At 44.2% G+C, this 12,472-nt stretch overlaps 1 protein-coding gene across 2 annotated transcripts in view; it reads left to right on the plus strand.

Annotated features, from left to right (window-relative positions):
- The window catches only part of LOC144753101 (cytochrome P450 2D6-like), an 840,402-nt gene that overhangs the window by 813,413 nt on the left and 14,517 nt on the right, over nt 1–12,472 (plus strand). The window contains exon 8 of one of the 2 annotated variants that reach the window (XM_078640894.1): nt 8,598–8,739. The exons of the other annotated variant lie outside the window; for it this stretch is intronic. Coding sequence (XP_078497020.1) covers nt 8,598–8,739 — 142 coding nt within the window. The remainder of the gene's footprint in view (nt 1–8,597; nt 8,740–12,472) is intronic. 2 annotated transcript variants of the gene reach the window in all.

A 12,472-nucleotide genomic window follows, 5' to 3' on the forward strand; every position in this document is an offset into this window, starting at 1 on the left:
CATACGACAGCCAGAGCCTTCCACAGTGAAAATAGCATATGAGAGCTTGTTACTGCAGGAACATGCAACATAAAATTTCTACATTTCACATTTTATATTCTTGCACCCTACCTGCCGAGCCGCAAAGCCTACATAGGCGTGACTTATCAAGATTTTAAAGGAAGGTTTTTTCCCTGTCAAAATGGTTATTTTGATGGGCTGGGCTGCAAGTTTGAAGTTCAGCAGACAAGCTACCGTGGTAGGCCTGAAACCATGTTTTCCTTTGCTACACTAGTGGGTGGCACAAAAAGTGCTGGAGTCCACAGTTGATATTTAACTTTTCATTGCATGTTTGTATTTCTGCACCATATACTATGGCCTTATAGGAAAATTAACTATGTCAATTAGAAGATTACCAATTTTATCAGATTTTAGGGCTCAGAGTCGATTAGTTGGGCCTGACTAGCAGAGTCTTGGACCACGGGGCGTAAAAAAGCAACACCAGGCCATGATAAAGTAAGTGTGATCATGCCAAAATGGAAACTTTTTCCCAGGTGAACTTTTGTTTGTGAAATGTCCATGTAACAGCGCCAATGGTTATTAGCAAAACAAAGGATGCCTTTCCTATTGAAACTCTTACCTAACTATACCAACACAGTAGCAGCTGCCTCTGTGTAAAATATATATACATGACCTTATCCCGCTGGGACAACACAGTCATTGAGCGTGCATTGCCTGTCCCTGAATGTGTCACCCCAGAGCTTTCCTCCATGCCCGTGAGGAAGGGCGAGGGATTCCTTTGCTCCCGCTCATTGTAGGAACAAAAAGAAATTGCGCCCGCTGGGCGGCAATACAAGAATTTCAATGATGGCTTCAGTGGAGTGCAGGGGGCCTGTGGGGTTGCGGGGGCTGTGGAACTCCAGTAGCCCCAACATATAAAGATCTGCCTGAGTGCCATTGTGTGCGACAGAGGCACCGACACAATAAAGATACTGGCACAGGGTGACTGGAACCCCTCATTTATTATTCACAGCTCCTGGCCAGGAGCACCCCATAATGCCCTCCATCAGCTAATTTGAATATTTTGTTCTTCTCTGTGGTGCCCCAGTCTGGCCAAGGACACCACCAACATGTTCTAAAAACATGTGGGGGCAGCAGGGAGTGCAACACCAGCCCCTCCCCCGAAATTATTTTTGAAAGTAACCTTATGTTTCCTGGGTTTTATAGAATGTGACCCCAGGAAACATGAATACTGCTTTTTAAGAATTCTCACATCTAGAGCTTTTGATTTTTAGTTGCAGATTGCAAGAATACATTGTGTTTGGTCTTATGGTTGCATTATGTGGTCCGAGAGGTGTGAAAGATATATTCTGGCACTCATTTCATCTTGTCTCAAATAGAAAGGCTTGGTTTGAAGATGTATTTATAAACATTGTTATGCTTTTTATTACACATAGCCTTCACCCTGCACAGAGGCATTAACAAACAGCTCAGCCCCTCATGAAACCCTGGTATTCACGGCCTTTGCCCTACATACAGGCTAGTAACTCACTAGCACTCTACTATACACAACTTTCACTCTGTAGAGAGGTTGTGGTGGCCAATCCCCCAACAAAACATACTATTCACAGCTTTTGCTCTTTGGAGAGGTCTTTGTGAACAGGCTAGTCTTTTGCCAAAGCCTACAGCATACAGACGTACCCTGCACAGAGGTCTTTGTGGTCAGGGCAGTCCATTACTAAACCCTACTACTCGCAGCCTTCCCCTTGTACAGAGATCTAATTAGACAGATCAGTCTTACATCAAACCCTACTACATAAAGTGATCACTCTTTACAGAGGTCTTTAGACAAGCTAGCCCCTCACAAAACCCTAATACACATCCCACACTCTGCACATAGGTGTTTGTGGGCAGCTCAGTCCCTCACTAAAATGCTACTATGCACAAGCTTAACCCTATAGAGAGGTCTTTCCGGACAGGCAAGTCCTTCACAAAACCCTACTACCCACAGCCCTTGCCCTACACAGAGGCCTTTGCAGACTGGCTTGTACCTCACCAAAACCTTCTATGCCCAGCCTTTGCTCTACACAGAGATCTTTGCCAAAATGTCAGCCCCCCCAAACCCTACAGCAAACACGCTTCTCTCTCTAGAGAGATCTTTACAGACAAGCCAGTCCCTCACCAAACTCCACTATGCACAATCTTCACCCTGCACATAGGTCTTGGCAGATAAGCCAGTCACACATCAAACCCTGCTATGCACTGCTTTGACTCTGCACTGAGGTCTGTGTTGCCCCGAGGCGTGTCCTTTTCTAAACCCTACTTCGCTCAGCCTTTGTCCTGTATAGAGCTCTTGGTGTTGATGGACAGGCCAGTCCCACATCAAAACCATCTAGACACAGCCTTCCCCATGCACAGAGGTATTTACGGATCGTGATAAACAAAAAGGATTCAAATAAGGGGAGCCTGCACGATCTGGAGGGTTGAGAGGGCCCTTCGGCTATGAAGGGAGTGGGAGGGATATGTCCTTCCAGGATAAATCGATATAACAAAAAGGTATCCCACCAGAGTTCAAAGGGGTTATTGCCTATAAAGCAGCGGACACGGTGTAGGGGGTTGGCCACCTCTCATGGGTATGCTAGCTCCGCATGACTTGTACGAGGAAGGAAAAATCCTTTTAATATATAACCCTCATACACCTAGTGGTGTCATGCTTGATCATCAGCTCCACCCTGACTCCCAGAGGTCAGGGTGAGCTCAACCATATTTCAGGGAGCGCTTAATAGAAGGGTGACCAGGGAGCTTAACTAGAGATTAAAATCCCTCACCTTCTCCTAGATATCCCTTTATTAGTGGAGCTGGTGGGGAGACTAAATAATATCTCTCGGGTAGGCTTATGTTCTGGTTCAGGAAGGACCTCCCCCAGCAGTTTTCACTGGACTATTCCTACTGCAGCAGGGTCAACACTGATTTGCATATGGCTGGGTCCAAACTTTGTACACCTGAGTGTGACGTCCTAATTGCAATGTGTATGCCCAGATGTGGGTTTCATGATCAAAGTGCTCCTGGATCCAAGCTACACCCTACCAAAGACCCCTAATTAGGCTGAAACCAATCTTCGGTTTCTTCTGTTTCATTTCATGGATAACCTGGCCTGGACTGTTCCTATTTGAGCAGTCAAGACTGATTGGCATATTACTGGGTCCAAGCTGAGATTGCATGATTTACAAAATAACAATGGACTGGGAAGTGGGCCATTTTAATTACCAGTGGCTAAGATTGATTCTAGCATTTCATCATTCACTTTTTTGTATATATCAGTGTAACACCCTAGGTGCAACGGGTATTCCCTGACATGGGTCCCATGCTCACCTTGCCATTGGAGCCAAGCTGCAAATAAATGACCAGTCCCAATCAGTTTAAAACCTACTGTGGCTCGCATGTGATCCAGTTCAGTGCAGGCCTGATGTGGCAGTTTGCGTGGAAATGCTCCAAATAGAGAAGTGTCAAGACTGATTTGCATATGACTGGGTCCAAACAGAGGTGAAATGATGTGCAAAATAATGATGGACTGGGATGTGACCCCATATAATTACCAGTGGTTGATATTAATTCAGTCATTTTGTCCATCACTTTTTTGTCGACTGCAGTACAAGTGGTTGGTCATGTGTAGTGCTGGACTTACTTCTGAGTCCTTTTTGTCTGTAGTAACCACACACTAGTAATCTTGGGTCCATTCCCTATTTCAAAGGGTGGATACATGTAGGTCTACACTTTGTAGTAAATTTGCACTCAGAAATGGTCAATATTCAAAATGTGTAAATTTACTCCAAAATGTAGGAGCAATTTTACACATGTAGTTTTAATTATATGTAAATGGATGTGACTCCATCAATGGATATATTGTCAGAGATTGATAAAGTCCCAGGTTAGGAACCTTTACTTGACAACTAATTACAATATCCCAACCCCCACTCTAAAAAAACAGGACCTTTCAGGACTTATTCTTACCTCCCCTTCAATTCCGTCAACATTACCTATTCACCCTGCCCCTAATGTCAGACCCCTTGAGAGAATTCAATTGAAATATATTAAGTCAAAGTTATTCCTTAACTTGAGGAGGTCTGGTATCACATGAATGGCAGTGGGGATGACGTACATATCACAACGCCTTCCAATACTCACATTCTGTAGATGCTAGATGGAAAAAAGGAAGAGCTGTAAACTCCCATTGTAATGTTTTTGCTATCTGGCACAATACTTAGGCATGTGCCCAGTTTGAAGCTGTTTTGCTAAGCAGTGTAGTGCCTTAAATAAAGTTATATACTTCACTTACATTGACTTCTGCATTAGAGTTTGTACTCACTCAACTGGTACGACATTTTTAGAGACTCCATGACAGCACAATGAGAGTGACAGAGGACCCGCCTCACCCCTACTGCCACAATTGGCTGATCAAGTCTCAGCACATGACCAGTGAGAGGCCAAAAAATCCAGTGAGTCATTCTGTCAAGTCTCTTTTTTCAAGGTAACATATTGGCAGGTAGTACACTAGCTTAGATTCCAAAATAAACTGAGAATTCCATTGTGGAATCCACAGACAGTAGAGCTCTCAGTGCTGAAACTCTGTTCTTCATGCGTTCAGGTAGGGCTACCTCAGAGTGCCTGGTTCAGCTGGCCAGATGTCCAAGTAAATATACCAAAGGACAACATATTTTAGCCTCAGTAAAATTTAGGGTTACTGTAAGCAAATGTCTCTTTTTGCATGATCACCTCCGATGCTGCTGGTTTCTCAACTCTGACCATTAAAACATGTATGTGTGATTGGTTCACCCACAATTGGCACAAGTAAACGTACTTATAAGTCTCTCGAATTGGGCCTGTAAGTTAAAGTATCCCTTGTGGACTGCAGCACTTACTATCCACCAAGAGTGTGACAAAGCAAAGCATGACTCCTAGCCTCACACTGCTGGCCGGCAGAAAAGTTTTCAAACTGCTAACTCAAGTTTGCCATTTAAAAGAATGACAAAGTCCAGGCCTTCCTTTTTAATATATATGGCATCCCTGACTTGAGGCCTATCAAGCCTCAAGTCAGGGTGCTATATATAAAAAAAGTGGTGCTTGTGTTTTTACATGCTCTTCCAGTAAAAGCCACAAATTGTCACAAATTGTCACGTTTACTGTGGAAAGACTTCTAGCCCCATTGGAAAGTACAGGGTTACACACTGACCACTCAGCTGTGCTAACTTCTGAATGGGACTACTAAAGATGGTACTTCAAGATATAAAACAAATTGTTCCATTAAAATCCGCCTGTTGCTCAAGTTGACTCTGATGTAATGTAATGTTATGTTATGTTAAGGTGTCTTTTATAGCGCGACAGCTGCCACAGCAAAAAGGCATCCCGGCGCTAGAAGAAAGATTGACAAATCGCAGAGCAACACCATCTAGTTAGTGGGAAAAAGATGAGTCTTAATGTCCTTCCTGAATTCCTGGTAGTTATTAAGGCCCTGAATCTGCACAGGAAGTGTGTTCCATAACGTGGCAGCTCTATAACGAAAAGAGTGGCCACCAGCCCGAACTCTTCGAATCCGAGGGACCACCACCAAATGCTGGCCTTCTGACCAAAGGGGGCATGATGGAACAAACGGTGAGAGAATATTGGCCAAAATAGGTGAGGTGGCAGATTTCAAAACCTTAAAAGAGGTGCATAGAGTCTTGAATTCAATGCGCCTGGCCACCCGAAGCCAATGGAGGCGACGGATGGCTCTGGACACAGAGCAGAACTTGCGCAAGCCTAGAAGTGTTCTGGCTGCAGCATTTTGTATCCTTTGCAGCCTCTGAACCTCTGCTTTATTGGACCCTAAATAGAGGGAACAGGCATAGTCAAGTCTAGACAAGACCATCGCTTGAATAATGACCTGACGTATAGAGGCATCAAAGAAGCCAATCAATGGCCTGAGCCCCCGTAGGAGTCCAAAGCAGATCCCTGCTGTTTTTTTGGTTTGGACTCGATAGTTTAAAGATGAGTCCAACAAAACCCCCAAGTTCTTTACCACTTGCTTGGGGGAGGGGGCGTGCCCAGACTTGCTGGCCACCAGAGGTCACTCCACAGACCACGGTCTCTGCCTACCACCAATACCTCCGACTTGGTGGAATTAAGTTGGAGGGAGTTAGCAGTCATCCACTCGGCCACTGTCGCAAGTTCGCACCGAAACTTAAGGGAGTCCTGCTCTGTGTTATTAGAGAGTGCCACCACTAGCTGAGTGTCGTTAGCATATGAGACCATGGTCAGGCTCCTACTCAAGGCGACAGCAGCCAGATGTTGAACATAAATATTACACAGTAGGGGGCTAAGGGAGGAGCCCAGTGGCACCCCTTGTTTGATACAGTATCCACTGGACACAAACGGGGGGGTTGATACTGAGAATGACCTCTCGCGAAGGAATGAGGCAAGCCACTCCAATGCCCGACCCGTAATTCCAACCTCTGCCAAGCGTCTCAACTGAATGTCATGCGATACCGTGTCAAACGTGGCGCTTAAGTCCAACAGGATCAGCGCCGACGTTTGCCCCGCATCCATGGCAGACCAGAGATGTTCTGTCACAGCCAGGAGAGCTGACTCCGTGCTGTGACCTGGACTAAAGTCATTTTGAGAGGGGTCCAGTATGTTGTTGAGGGTAAGAAAATCTGAAAGGAGAGAGTTAACATACGCCTCTGTAATCTTAGCTGCCCAAGGAAGCAGAGAAATGGACCGATAACTTTCTGCTTTAGTTGGATCCAGAGCAGGCTTTTTGAGCAGCGGAATACCTTTAGCCTGTTTCCAGACCCTGGGCACCGTAGCAGTACTGAGAAATGTATTGATCACCTGGATCAGAGATGGTAAGATGGTTGGGAGTACCTTCTTCTGGAAGAGATGTTAGCCCTTCCTAGCAGGAAAGTCAAACAAGGTGTGAGCCCATAAGGCGCGCCTCAAAGGAAAATCAATCTTTGAAGGGCAAATGGTGGAGGGGTGGCTCTTGTGCACAGGTTGGCAAAGAGAATAGAGAGGGGGAAACAGTTGCAAAACCTGTTTCCCATGAGCGTTTAGCCCTTAAGTAGCAACACATCCAGGGTGGGCTACTAAACTCCACACACCAAGAAAGGGGTCCTGCCATCTTGGCAATTGGCAGAATATTCCATTGTGTGATAGGACAATGCCACTGTTTTCAGGAAGTAGTCATCACACAGTAGTTGAACTGGTAGCCCATTTTGCCAGTAGTCACTGCATCCCATAGTGCACCTTTTGGGCATAACATTGGCACCCCTAGTACCTCAGATAATACCAGAACTGGAAGGTGGACTGAAGAAAAAGGTCTGTCCCTACTGTTCCTTGGACCCAGCCAAGAGAGGCTGCACCGAGACTGAACTGCACCTGCTGCTCATTGGTCTAGAAAAGAGAGAACTATGCCTGTGAAGCCCTGCTTGAGTAAAAGGCATCCCTGAGTTTCAGACTGAATAAGTGACTTCAAGAGTCAGTTTACTGGCTTCCTGTTACAGCTACAAGGCCATAAAAGCTGAAGAAGACTGCCTTGGTGAGTGGATACTGAAGATTGCCTGACTGCCGGTTACAGCCGAAGTGCAGCCTGGGAGACCAATTCCTGACCCTCAAAAGTACACCCAAGTCTAGGAGAGTTGTCGGAGGGCAGTTTGGTCACACCGGTTGGGAGTTACCACCGTTTAAAGGGAATCACATGTTTCATTGCAATCAGAGACCAGTGGCAAATCATTTGGGGCTGGACTTCAAGGTTCTTTAACCCCTGTAACCAAAGACACCTCACTATGACTGTGGAACGAGGAGTAGCCCCACAAATACCTCTATTACCACATCTGCATCCTTCAGCATCTTCAGCATCCTGTGTCCCTTTCATCAGGAGCACTCCATTGAGGCAGTTTGCAATTAAAATCTGGCCTGGACTAAGACTGCTTTGAGTGTGAGGTAATTGCCCAAGTAAGCCTCATTGGCCCCTGTGACTTGCTCCTTGCTGGAGTTGATCACCCAAAGGGGACCAGAGTAGTTGTTTACAACTTTACTAAAGTATTCAAAGTAACCGCTAACCACAGTAGTTGCCAATGCATGTTTGTGATTTGAATTAAAAGCAGTGGTTTATTATTTACTTACTACTTTATATCTCCGGAGGATTTTGTTCCTTTTAGTATTAAAGAAAATCATACAAATAAGATCCTTTTTCATAAATTGGGGTCAGATTTCCTTTGTTTCGTTTTCCTATTCAACTGTTTTGGTACTCCTAAATGCTTTATGCTTTTTCCTTTGACAAAAGCCTGACTGCCTGAAGCAACAGCTACCCAAGGTTGAGCTAAGGTTTTGCAAATAAGCCTGACTGGACCCAAGACAGACTTCTGAGTTTATTGCATGGTGAGGTTGCAAACCCACGCCATGTAATACATTGATCTCCTCACGGTTATCCCTGAACAGAGTAATGTACTTTTAGAGTAAGAAGAGCCTGCTGCAAGCCAGAAATGTTCTTTTTGTGTTGTTCATGTAGCCTTTATATGCTTTTGCAGAAACAGAAAAAATGGATCACCTACATTGTTTAACAGGTCAGTTATTACTTCTAGGGCACCACGCTCATGTTCAACCTGTCGTCTCTCCTGAAAGATGAGTCCATATGGGCAAGGCCATACCAGTTTTATCCAGAACACTTCTTGGACGCAGATGGTCAATTCATCAAACAAGATGCCTTCATGCCTTTTTCTGCAGGTAAATACATGCTTGTTAGACGATGCAGGTGTAGTATGCACAGTCGGGTTGAGAGATGAAACTTGTCAAATATAGGCTTGGTGACCATAACATAAATGTATTTGTAGATGAGGACAATAATGCTAATATTATGTGCATATAAAAGATGACATCGACATAGAGTATGCAATTTAAGAAAGATGGAAAGTCCTCTGAGTTTACTATTTTTGACAATCCTACCATTGTTACATTTCTTTTCAGGCGCCACGGTAAGTCAGTACATTGATAAACACACTATATTACCACAATCACTCATGTTAAAAAAAAGAAGAATAAAGAATAAAGTACATGCCTGAACCTCTATATGGTTGCAAGAACCCATGCATAAACCCCAAATAAGCCTTTACCGTGGCCATAGTATGTCAGAATATTGTTAGCAAAAATATTATTTAAGAGAAATAGTATATCCTAAATATTGTTTATCAAAATATTGCCCCTTTGAGTGCAGATTTTCTATTAATACCTTTAATGGTGCAATAGTTTTGCAAATTATATTTAAAACATGCTATTTCTATCTAACAATAATTTGGTGACAATGTTGTGGTACAATAACAGCTGAGATATGTTGTGCAGGTAGGAATTATAAACGGGATCTTCCCTCCCATTTCTCCTTTCTGGCAATATCCTTGAAGATACTGAAGACCCAATCACACCATGAGCACCTATGTCATGCATATGTCCAGTATTTGTTATACTCCTTTTGAGACCAAATTTGGGTGGTACCAGCGCTATCAGAAATAAGTGGAACCCAGTGGTGAACTGTGATAAATGTACTCTAGTGTCATGGGCCCAATGTTCTATTACAACCAATTTAAATTCCAAAGTTCTCCCTTTTAGCACACCATCCTATTAATAACAATGCAGAGAGTAGTCAAATGCTTACTCAAGGAGGTGATAAAAGTGTTGCAATCAGAATACCGTAAAGCATTGGCATACCCCTTAATAGATGTAGGTTCAGTGCTTGGCTTTTACAAAAACAAAAACAGAACTTTTGACCTCAAGCATTACTATAGTGCCAAAGCATTAAGTGCTAAGTTTTCATGTGTTTATGATCAGTTTCTTACTTTTTAGGAATTAAACCAAGCTCACTTTGTGCGCATGGTACAAGGATAATTTATCATTGCCCCATGAAAACAATATGGCCAATTTATAGAATTGCTCAGAAGAATGAATTCTGACAGTAAAAAGTACAGTGCATACCCTCTTGATATAGTTGGAAGTGGCCACCGGTCCGTAATTTGTGCTACTGTTTGAAGTTCCCATGTTTTATGAAGTTTCTAATACCTGCTATAAAGTCGCTCAGGCCAAGGCAATACCCACAAACTCTCCCAAAAATAGTCAGAAGAGCCCTGCAAAGCCTAACTTACCAACAGTAATAAAGGGGTGAAATAGACAGTGTCTATTTCTCAGTGTCAAGGCACAATACTGTAGGAGTCGACCAGTCCAATGGCTATTGTTGGTTATTACTAAATCCAGTGCACATTCACTGTATTCACCACATGAGCAACAGTTAATTTTCAGCACAATATCTTAAAATCCACCAGTGGGCCACATACAAAGTTAGTGTCATGCCAGTCATGGAAGCATATACCAGGAACTTAAATGTTTATTTCTATGCAACAATGCAACATGTTTGGATATGGTCAATTGTTCTTGGACCATCTGCCTCTCTGATAACCTTATACAAGGAGGAAGCCAATGGGGTATCTCAAGACTCCATGGAATGAACTAAAGGCTGTTCACAGGTTACACTAGAGGACACATGGTTCAGGGATAAAGGAACCACATAATTACTTTGTGCTGTGGTAGTTTTATTCAAGTTTATCAGAGCAGCTAGCATATATGTCTCATCTGAATGAATTGTAGATAAATTACAAGCTTTTAGAAAGCTTTTAGAAATATACCAATATCATCAGGATGAATTTCTTGTGGTTTATCCAAAAGCTTAGCATAGTATTTCATAAATTCATCAGATGAATAATTAAAATATTAATATTTAATTATCTAGTATCATATATTTATTTCTTAATATTTTTTAATGCACAGATAAGTAGCTAAGAGCTTTCAAGATCCATTAGCTTTAAACTACTATTACCCCCAGGTCCCTTATTTCCTCATCCCATTCATAGGAAAGTGGAGATTACCATCTCCCAACAGAAAAAAACAAGAGGAATGCTGGGACCCTAACACTGCCCCTCCCACTGGGAGTACATAAGCAGTACTTACCCAGCATCCCGCCTGTTATTTTTTCCGGTTTGTCGATCGAATGGATGGTGTGCTGCTGAGGATCAGAGAACCTTTTGCTATCCTTCTCATGGTCTGTGCCTCGAGGATGGCTGCCGAACACCACGCCGCGTAGCCTCAGGTGATCGGAGCCCCGCCCCCCAGTAATGGCGGATTGTACCTGGCATGTGTGCGGGAGGCTGGCGTTCTCTCCTCTCAACTTCCGGGGTTGAGATATCGGCATTGCATCGCGGATGAGCCTGGCCCAAGGAATAATGCAGGAATAATGCAGAGGAGCGCATTCATGCTCCAGCTTGAACGTCTTGGAGCTGCTTCTTTCCCGGACTGCGGTCGTTGCCAGGGAGGTGAGGAGAGGCAGGCGACAGAGGCTACAATGGCGGTAGCAGCATTTTGATGCTTGCGCACTGTATCTTTCGCTCCTTGGCTGCGCTGCAGGCGCCGAGGTCTTGAGTCCTTGCTATACCATTGCTGGCTGCTGGCTGGCGGAGGAAATTGGCACAGACATTTTTGTTACATCTCTGCATTTGTTCAGCAACCGTTTTGAATTTGGCCTCAATTGTTTGTCTGCTCCCATAAGATACCATGGCACACCTCGATTTGACGGGCAACAGTACAGACACTGACCCCAAAATATTTTTTGCAAAGTGCCTCTCCAGCTTGCTAGCAGTTTGGCTTACGCTGACTTTATCCTGATTTAAACTTATGCTGCATTCTGGGAGAGGTAGTGCACAGAAGGACGTTAAGTACCCCATTGGGTGTTCCTGGGTAAATATCCTAAAAGCTCTCTCTACATTATACTGAGGTGTTGTGAGGAGTGGCTTGGAGGTGCCAGTATGGGGAAGCTGCTCAATGCCCGCCTTAAAACCAAAACCCGCGGAGCCCAGGCAAAGGAGGCTAAAGAGGCAGCCAAACTGGCCTTTAAGGAGAATCTGCTTGACCTAGACTCGACTTTTGAGAGCTCAGAGGATGAGGAACCACCCTCTGTTGCGTCTTCGGATCAAGCCAGTATAGCGGGTTTGGCGGTCAAGAAAACAGCTAAGCCTAAATTAGCTCCACAAGAGATCTTGGGGTCCGAAGGTCCCAAAAAGGCAAAAGCAGCAAAGGAGGCAAAAGAGGCAAGACAATTCTCATTATTCCTGAAAAAGGCAACTTTGCAGTCTCCTCCTCCTGGCGGAAGTCCCGCCCGTAAAATCTCTAAGAAGCCTTCAGGTGCCATCTTTCCATCGGCTCTAACAACATCAGCAGCAGCAGATTTGATCCCTTCGAGTTTGGTTCAATCGCAACTGAATTTAAAAGCTGGTCACACCGCAACCACTGAGCCACACCCAGGCCAAACACCCAATCTGGCCGTGAGAACAGCTTTAACTTCATCGTTCAATCAGGAAGGGAGACTAGTGGGACCAGTGGGACATTTAGAGTCTGTGGAGATTCCAGAAAATTCTGATGTCCT

The sequence above is a fragment of the Lissotriton helveticus genome, chromosome 1_1 (genome assembly GCF_964261635.1).
Source record: "Lissotriton helveticus chromosome 1_1, aLisHel1.1, whole genome shotgun sequence".
Lineage (NCBI taxonomy): Eukaryota > Metazoa > Chordata > Amphibia > Caudata > Salamandridae > Lissotriton > Lissotriton helveticus.